Source organism: Cibotium barometz, chromosome 14 (assembly GCF_041138505.1).
Source record: "Cibotium barometz isolate CiBa-2024 chromosome 14, ASM4113850v1, whole genome shotgun sequence".
NCBI classification, from domain to species: domain Eukaryota; kingdom Viridiplantae; phylum Streptophyta; class Polypodiopsida; order Cyatheales; family Cibotiaceae; genus Cibotium; species Cibotium barometz.
In genome coordinates, this window is record NC_141059.1 from 9,274,070 (window position 1) to 9,283,473 (window position 9,404).

Genomic DNA, 9,404 nt, shown 5'->3' on the forward strand with positions numbered 1-9,404 from the left:
TCCCCTTCATGCAGCCCCTTGTGCCTCTTGTCCTCTCCTTCGTGCCCCCTCAGCCTGCCTCAGCCCCCCTCTCACCGGCCCCTGCTCCTTTTTCCATAGTGACAGGGGGACAGCAGGACGCCCACATGGGACGTGGGAACGCCGTCCCGAGCAAGGACACTTGCGTAACGGCCTGGGGGCGGCCAGGGGGACGTGACCAGGGGACGCCCGTCCCCCGGACGTTGTCATTCGGGGACGGGGACGGCTGCAACGGCTACATTTCCCACCGTTTTTTTTTTCAAATAACGGCTACTAGCCGTTGGCGGATGGCCGTTTGAGAGTTTGAGAGAGAGAGAGAGAGAGAGAGAGAGAGAGAGAGAGAGAGAGAGCCAGCTGCCATATACTATATAATGGGCTGCAAGCTACTCCTCTTCTACTCAAGCCTTCCAAGACTTGAGTTCCTCTCCACCTTTTCGTGTGGCACGGTACGTATTTCACTCACATGATTTCATCATCATGTCTCACGAGTCACGATTCACGGGTCACCATTTTGCCATTCTAATTACTTACCCTCTTTTTTTTTGAAATGATAAATAGGTCCGACTACTTCAAAACGATGGTGAAGAAGATTGGCGAGTACGGTCCTCACTACACACTTCCATCCTCCGAGACCTTGCGGACCACTATGCTTGACAAGGAGAAATGCCTTGTTGAGCAAGCGGCGGCAAACACAAAGAGACAATGGGCTCGCAATGGAGTCTCTTTGATTGCATACGGATGGAGTGACACGCGGAAAAGGTCTATGCATGGCCTTGTGGCATACTCACAGGGGGAGATGTACTTTGTCTCCTCACATGATGCTTCAGGGACGGGAAAGAGTGTGGATGTACTTGCTGCTGAGTGGAGTAGCGCTGTCGAGATTATCGGCCCCGAATGTGTGATCGGTTTCGTCACGGATGGTGAGGCGACAAATAGGGCAGCGAGAGCTATTCTTGAGAGTATGTATCCTCAAATCACCGTCTCTTTTTGCATGGCACATTGTCTCAATAATCTTTTGAAAGATATTGGGAAATTATCATGGATTGAATCGGTGATTGATGATGCATGTGCAATTGTGACCTTCATCAACAATCACACATACCTTCGATCCGAGTTTGGGAAGAGGTCCACAAAGGTCCTTCTCAAGTACTCGGACATTCGCTTTGCATACAACTTTCTTATGTTGCATCGCTTGAAGGATTGTCAGGGTGCCGTGCGGCAACTATTCATCAGTGATGAGTTTTGCTCCTCATCTTTTGCACGTACACAGGTAGGGATTTCATGCAAGAAAAAGGTCAACGATGCTGATTTTTGGAAGGACCTCAAGCGTACCGACGCCATGGTGCATCCCATTGTCCACTTGCTCAGGATTGTTGATGCTATGCAACCATGCATCGGCAAAGTATACGAAGCCATGGACCGGATGATAGAGAGTCTTGAGAAAGCTTGAGCCAGACGTAGATAGATATGAGGAGATCCACTCCCTTTGTGTGGCGAGATGGAGCTCATATTCATCTCCTTTACATGCAGCTGCTTTTATGGTGGACCCAAAATTTCAGGGAAAAGGGCAGGAGGCTGATAAAGAGGTAAGCAACGGTTGGAGACTCATCTTGGATCGCCTCACGCCAGATGCAGAAATCAGGCGCAAAATTAGAGACCAGCTCTCTAATTACAAGGCATTTCAAGGCTCATATGGATGTGCAGATGCGCAGCAGGACAGATTCAAGGTTGGTGCAGCATTATGGTGGGAGGACTTTGGATCAGATGGACCAGAGCTACAATAGTTGGCGATCCGGATCTTGAGCCAGCCCGTTAGCTCTTCTTGCCTAGAGCAATTATGGTCCTCCTACAGTCACATTTCATCAAAGAAAAGAAATCGGCTTGGGGTGGAAAGAGCTAATGATCTTGTCTTCATTAGCACAAACTTGCGCATGCTTGGCAAGAGTGCAAGATGCAATGCCGATACTTTTACACAGTGGGAGATGGAACAAGAGGAGGCAGCTACAACTATTGCACAAGAGGGTGGGACAGATGGTTCTCATCATGAGCTTTCATTGGATGACACAACCCCCATCCACACTTCACGCACTCATGATCATGAGGCTAGCACCTCTCTTATTGGGAGCGCAGAGTATGAGAGCGAGTGACTTATATTTTGTATCGCCTAGGTCCCAACATCTTTTGAGTATATCTATTTAATGTTCTCAACTTTAAAGTCTCTCTTTTCCGACTTTGCAAGTCTTGACTCTTGACTCTTGCACCTCGTAGCGTAATTTAATTTTAAATGTAATGTGTATCATGATTCATACTTTTGGAGTTAGAAAGCTTGTTGTTATTGATTGATTAATCTTTATTCTTTACTCCTCTAAAATTAATAATTTTGAGTGCCGTCCCCACCCCCCGTCCCCGTTCCCTACCTTTAGCCGTCCCCGTCCCCGTTCCCGTCCCCCGTCCCCATCCCCTGGTAACTATGCCTTTTTCACCCCTAACACAGCCAGCCTGGCTGTCCCCCGTTGCCCCGTCCCTTAGTGCTTCCACCTCCGCCCCCCTCCTCTCCCTGGTCAGGTGCGTTCAGCTTTCGGGGTTAGTTTTTTTCTGTGGCAAGTTTCAGCATTCTCTGGTCTTTTACCCCCAGGACAACTCCATGGCAGCCGCTTCATCATCCCCGACTGAGGCCACCGTCTCTTGCCTCTCCTTTTCCGAGAAGATCTCTAGCTCCTCGGATCTGCTCCTGCGAGCTACGCCCCACCCCCCCCCTCCCGTCTACCCTCCCCCCGCTGCCCCTCGCCGTCACGCGCCCCCCTCTCCCCCCCCCCCCCCCCCCCCCTCTCCCCCGCCTCTCCTCCGCATCTCTCCCCCGCCTCCTTCCTCGCTTCCTCCCCCACCATCTCCCCCCCGCCTTCTCCTCCCCCGCCTCCTTCCTCGCTTCCTCCCCCGCCATCTCTCCCCCCCCCCCCCCCCCCCCCCCCCCCGCGCCTCCTTCCTCGCTTCCTCCCCCGCCATCTCTCCCCCCCCGCCTTCTCCTCCGCTTCGCGGCTCTTCCCCCCGCCTTCTCCCTCGCCTCCCCCTCCGTCTCGCCCTTCCTCCCACCGCTAGCCCCCCCCCCCCCCCCCCCCCCCCCCCCGGGCCTCAGCTCCCCCTCCCCCCACTCCGCCCCCGCTATCCTCTCACCTTCCGCCTCTCCGTTTCCTCATAGGGCTGTGTCCCTCCCGTTGGTGACCCCGGTCTCTGGCCTTTTCCCTCTGGAGGACTCCATGGAAGCCGCTCCGACTACCCCTGCCGATTCCGGTCTCCGTCTGGAGTTCACAGCTGCAGATCAGCAGTTGTTTGTTTCCACAGTATCCGCTCTTGAGGCCTCCCCCTTGGTCTGCAAGATAGTGGGTAGCCGTCCGATGCGGAGAGAGCTTCACGACCTTCTGCAAGGCAGCCTCGTTGGCGTGCCTGCCAAGATCGTCAGCGTCGATTTTTTGGGACGTGGCTACTACCAGGTGGATTTCGAGTCCCCCCAGGCAGCTCAGACGGTGCTGGCTCGGAGCCCCATTGCCCTCCGCTCATCCCGGGCGTTCCTGGCGCGATGGACTCACGGTTTCGACCCTGCTTCTGACCCGCTAGCAGGCGCGACAGGTTTCCCCATCACTATCTGCTTTCCTGGACTCCGCAGGGAGTACTTGCCCCTCTTGTCATCCATTGGCAAGGCGTTCGGGCAGGTGGTGGAGACGCCTCAGACAGCGGCCTCAGTGATAGCTCGGGCAGCAGGACTCCCGGCCATTCGTGTTGTGGTTCCGTCACCGGAGTCCCTCCCGAAGACGATCCTCCTCCCTTGTCTTTCTGGAGGACATCTGATACAGCGCGTGGAGTATTCGGGCCTCCCCGGCCAGTGCTACATCGCATTATGTGCTTAATGGCCTTCTGAGATTAACCATCTTCTTTAAAGAACTTGAAAAGCTGCTTGCCTTTTTTGGTCAAGCAAAATTTTAATCTGCAAAAATGTGGGGGTGTAGGCAATATGGGTACCCACATGGAAGACACAAGGTATGGGGAGAACTACCATGAGGAAAGATTAGAACACCACAGGCTGATTGAAGCAGCATCAGACGATTGGGATGATGGCACGTTTTACCAGTGTCCAGGGTATGAGAGCTACAGGAACAGGCAGCTGTATCTCCACAGCTACAAGTTCACAAGAGAAGAGACCTTGTCAGAGAAGCTGAGGTCCTCTCTGAGCAAGTTCAAGGCAGCAGCATGGGTGGTGATGGCCTGCAATTACAGGCATTTGGTGGTAAGAAAGATAAAAAAGAAGCTTCACTCCACCGGGAAATACTTGAAATCTGGTGCCTCTCTGCCCCTACCCTTGCCCAAGTGTCTGCAGGTATCAAGCTGATGAGGCTGGCTACACAAGTCTTTGATGAGGCTGGTTACACAACAATTGCCCATCGCAAAAGAATGCACAATCTTGCTCATCCTGGCCCATCTGTGTGTTCCAGAAGGGTGGATAATCTTGCTCCCTGTGCATGATACATAAGCCCCAGCTTGGTTGGCTGTCTACGTGGGTCTCTCTATGTCGGGAGATGGGCCACCTCGCACGCGCTTGTCCCCGCAAGGGGGTTCATCCTTCACGCTCTGCCGCCTCTGGACCCCCTTCAGGAGGCCCGAGGGGTGGCCATCCACCTCAGAGACCGGACATCCCTGGCTCGTCTCAGCAGGCGCCATCATCTGACGAGCAGGCCCCGGCGGAGGATGCCGCGCAGTCCCAGAAGGCTGGCGGATGGCAGGAGGTTCGCCGGCGGAAACGCCCGGCCCGCAGGGACCGTCGCAGACGCCAGCAGGCAGCCCAGGCTGGCGGACAGGCGACCCCGGCTGGCGTCCAGGCACCTACCCGCACTTATGCTCCAGTCAAGGATAGGTGGCCAGCAGGTCCCACCCCGATGGACAAGGATTCAGACTCAGTGCCCGTTGAGGCCGCCGGTGGGGCCCCCCACGTGGAGACCCCGCTCCCGCCTCCCCCCGCGGGGGGCCCCGCCCCCCTCCATGGAGCAGATTCCTGAGGATCCCGGGCCGCACTCTGCGACCCCCAGCCCCTCTTCCCTTCACTCGGAGAGCACTCCTTCCTCCCTCCCCTCTCCCCCCCCAGCCCCCCCCCTCCCGCCTCCCCCGACGGCCCCCCCTGACACACCTCCTCTGGCAGATGCCTCTCCATCCTCTCCTCGCTCTCCCCCCTCCTCTCCGCGAGCCACCATCCCTCCATCGGCCTCTCCAGGATACTCCTCCAGACCACCCACTGCCCCGGGGCAGCGCAGCTGGGTAGGCCAGAGTTCAATTCAGCAGCTGTTCCACCGCCACTCCGGGCCGGTGGAGATGGCGATCATAGCTTCGCCCGCCACAGAGTTCTCTCCAGCCTCCCCTGGGGGCCCCCCGCGAGTGATGGGGCTCCCAGTGGATTATGGTTTTTTCAGGTGTCTCCAGCTGGATGCTGGCCCGTTTGAGACACTGGTCGCGCCCTTGCGAGTTTGCGTGGTGTGCCGTCCCGCTCGTTCTCCTTTAGTGGTGAGCAGCATGGTGGCCTTCTCCTTTCCTCTCAGTGTTGCCCCAGACACAGCATGGGATTGCAACTCTGTAGAGGAAGTTTTGCATGATCAGATACTGGAGTTTTCTCACCACTTCAGTGACCTGGGGCTCACGGACCTATTGCAAACCCGATTACACTCAGCCCGCATGAGCTTGTTTGGTATAGGAGATTGGCGGGCGGATCCGGTCCACACCTCAGTTGAGGCGGTGCTACTGATTCTCCTCCACGCCGCCCCGAGGGTGCAACCTACCTTTAGATACATATATGCAGAGGATTGGTCTCATGCCTATGCCCTGGACAGGGCGAAGGCGGAGTGGGGCTGGACACAGAGACAGGTCACCCTCTTTTTGGAGAGACTCCGCACCCGGACAGACAGTGACTATTCTCCCTCCAAGCCGGCGCCCAAGACTCGCAGAGTGGAGGGCAGCTCATCCGGGCCGGCTGAGAGGGGTGGCGGCTGCTTCACTTGCCATAGCTCATCCATGAGGATCCTCTCATGGAACATCCAGGGTCTTGGTGGACCTCGCTGCTACATTGGTCGGGGCAGACTTCGCCAGGAGATCCAGAGGGCTCTCGTTGGAGGACCCATAGATATCCTTTTCATCCAGGAGCACCACCTTTCTGCCGGGCGTACCCGCACCTGCGGGAAGATCTTGCCAGGCAGGAGTCACACTTTTTGGTCACCGGCATATGGCTCCCAGGGGAACAGGGGGGGGATTGCAACATGCTGGAGGATGCAGAGGACAGGATGGGGGGCAGCCAGGAGACCATTCATGGGCCGGAGCTCGCTGCCTGGGAGGAACTAGTGCTGCAGGTGAGAGGCCAGGATCCGTGGACTCTCTCGGAGTTTGGCAGGTTGCAGGGGAGTTTATCTTTCTCGCGCTCGGATAGACGGGCCACAGGAGTTAACCTTTCCCGCATCAACAGGTTTTACATTGATGAGTGTTCTTGCGATAGAGGTGGCACTGTGGGTATACATGCAGGCTCCTCGTTTTCAGACCACTTTCCAGTGCTTCTCCACATCGATGACCCTACGAGAGGAGAGCGAGGCCAGAGCGTCCGGATTCCAGATTGTCTCATAGAGGAGCCCGAGATTGCGACCAGAGTTGAGCAGGTCTGGCAGGAGCTTCAGTTCGGGAGAGGATCGGCAGCCAGCGACCTTGACAGGGTTTGCAGGAGATCAGTAGGATGCTCAAACAGGCTGCCCTGGACCGTCTGGAGGCTTTCAGAGAGCAGGAGAGGAGCCTGCGGAGGAGTCTAGCTTCCCTTCAGAGACTTCAGGAGAGGGAGCCTACGAGCCCTTGGATTTCAGAGCAGATGGAGTCAGCTCGCACAGTGATCAGATCCATCGAGGAGATAAGGGTGGAGTTTCGATTCCATGCTCGGGCTTCTTTTTGGACACAGGCTGGAGACAGAGTGACTCGAGACTTCTTTGAGGCGACAGGACCTCGCTTCAGACGAGAGGGTCTCAGGCGTCTTCGGCAGGCTGATGGCCAGGTGGTGGTGGATCCCCCCCAGGGTTCGAGCGATCGCCACAGATTTTTACAGGGATCTGCTCTCTGCTGAGCCAGCAGATGACAGGGTGAGAGAGGCTCGGGAGGCAGTCTGGAGCTTCACGAGACCGGTTGTGCCGGCCCATTTGCAACACTCCCTTCTCTCCCCCTTCTCGGATACAAAACTGGAGGAGGCTCTTCAGGCCCTTCCTCGGGGCAAATGCCCTGGTGAGGACGGTCTCTCAGTGGCTTTCTTCCAGAGGTACTGGGGTCTCTTGCATAGGGGTTTCAGATTGGCATTCCAGGAGATCATGGAGTCGGGAGACATGCCGGACAGCATGGCAGAGGGGTTGATTCACTTGATCCCCAAAGAGGGAGGAGACAGACTGGAGATTAGACAGTGGAGACCGATCACCTTGCTAGGCACGGCCTACAAGGTCCTAGCTAAGGCGATCAGCAGGCGGCTTCAGCCTCACCTTCCGGACATCATCCACTCCACGCAGACAGGCTTCATCCAGGATAGGAGCATCCTGGATAACATCTTCTCTTTCTGGGAGGCTACGGCTTTGGCTAGATTTCGGCAGGAGGATCTGGCAGTGCTCCTTCTCGACTTCGAGAAGGCATAAGATCGGGTGGACTGGGCCTTCTTGGAAGGCACTATGGAGAGGATGGGCTTCCCCCCTCAGTGGATCCGTGGGGTCTCTGCACTCTACACATCGGCCCATAGCCAGGTGCTAATACAGGGCGTGCGCGGAGAGAGGTTCCAGCTCTCGCGCTCAGTGCGGCAGGGGTGCCCCTTGGCGCCCTTTCTTTTTCTTTTTGTGGCGGAGGCCATGAGCACTTTCTTGACGGCACAGGATACAGGTTTGCGGGGCCTCCAGCTCCCCATCAGCACCTCGGAGGAGCTCCTAGACTCGGAGTTTACGGATGACACTACTGTCTATCTTCAGGGAGGGGAGGAGAACCTCCGCCGCTTCGCCTCAGCCATGGACAGGTTTTGCAGAGCTTCGGGCGCTTTGATCAACTGGCACAAGTCGTGTGGGTTGTGGGTCAGTTCTGTGCCCCCCCCCCGACTTGGAGGCCAGTTGATGGGTTTCAGTGGCTGCCCCCCGGCACTACAGTGCGCTATTTGGGATGCTATGTGGGCATTGACATATCTCCGGAGCAGCAGATAGCCCCCCTTCTTCTGAGCATTCGAAAGAAGCTTCTGTATTGGAGTACCGCTCGTTTATCTCTGGCTGGCCGAGTGGTTGTGGCCAACCAGGTTCTGCTTGCTACCATGTGGTACATCACTTCTTGCTGGGCCTTCTCGCGGGCGTGTATTGGCCAGGTGCAGAGGCTCATCAGGAACTTTCTTGGGTCCGGTGGCGAGACGGGCGGCCCGCCAGGGCCAACGTGGCATGGGCTGTGATCACCCAGCCGAGGGAGAGAGGCGGCCTGGGCATAGTTGATCCAATTTGTCAGAGCCGAGCTTTGCTTGGCAAGTTGGTGGTTTGTGGCCTCCTACCAGGCGCTGAGCCGTGGAAGGAGTTTCTTGTTTCCAGGATTCTCAGCCGCACTACTCCTCTTAGCGGCCCCTGGACCCCCAGCATCAGGTGGATCTTTACAGAGCAGCGATCCAGAGGATTGGGCCTTGGCTTCGAGGAGCGTTTGCAGCTAGCCTTCTGAGGGCCTGCGAGCATCTGAGGCCGTCACTCTTCCAGACTCCCCCGGGCACCGATGAGGAGCGCCTGAGGCAGCCATTGATCTGGAACCCCTTGATCCGACTTCCCAGTGGTCATATGGTTGGATCACGATCTCACGTGTCGTGGGGCCCGTTGAGCTCCGGCCCAGCCCAGTCCCTAGACGACTGGATATGTTTTCAGCAGCTGCCTCTAGAGGCTCAGGAGAGGAGACTCAGCGGGATGAGGGGCAGAGAGTTGATGAGGCAGGACATTGAGGCGGCCATCCCCCGGGAGTGGCGGACTCCAGTACAGGACCCTCCACCTCCACAGTGGATGGGCGTCTTTACTCGGCATGAGATCCTTCTAGCGGTCTGCGGCTCAGCAAAGAGAGTCGCCCCACTCACCTTCGAGGTGGGAGAGGGAGGCCAGCTTCAGAGGACCCGACTAGATTTGGATGAGTTCCAGGGTTGTATCTTTCAGAGGGTGCGGGTGGTCGGCTTTCATCAGAGTCAGTGGCATGTAGACCCCTCACCGGCCTCGATAGGGGAGGACTATTCTTGGAGATTATGGGCTTGGGACAGCAGGCCTCTTATTCGCCTTCAGTGGGATCCAGGCGAGTGGCTTTGGCGAGATCCCTACTCGGCCCCTACCAGCCCAGGCACC

At 56.9% G+C, this 9,404-nt stretch overlaps 1 protein-coding gene across 1 annotated transcript; it reads left to right on the forward strand.

Moving 5' to 3' along the window:
* The first annotated feature begins 595 nt into the window (after positions 1–595).
* On the forward strand, positions 596–1,802 carry LOC147631644 (uncharacterized). Its single transcript, XM_086808956.1, has 2 exons — positions 596–1,420; positions 1,578–1,802. Exons 1-2 carry the CDS (start codon positions 596–598, stop codon positions 1,800–1,802), a joined length of 1,050 nt encoding a protein of 349 aa, XP_086665082.1.
* Positions 1,803–9,404: the final 7,602 nt, after the last annotated feature.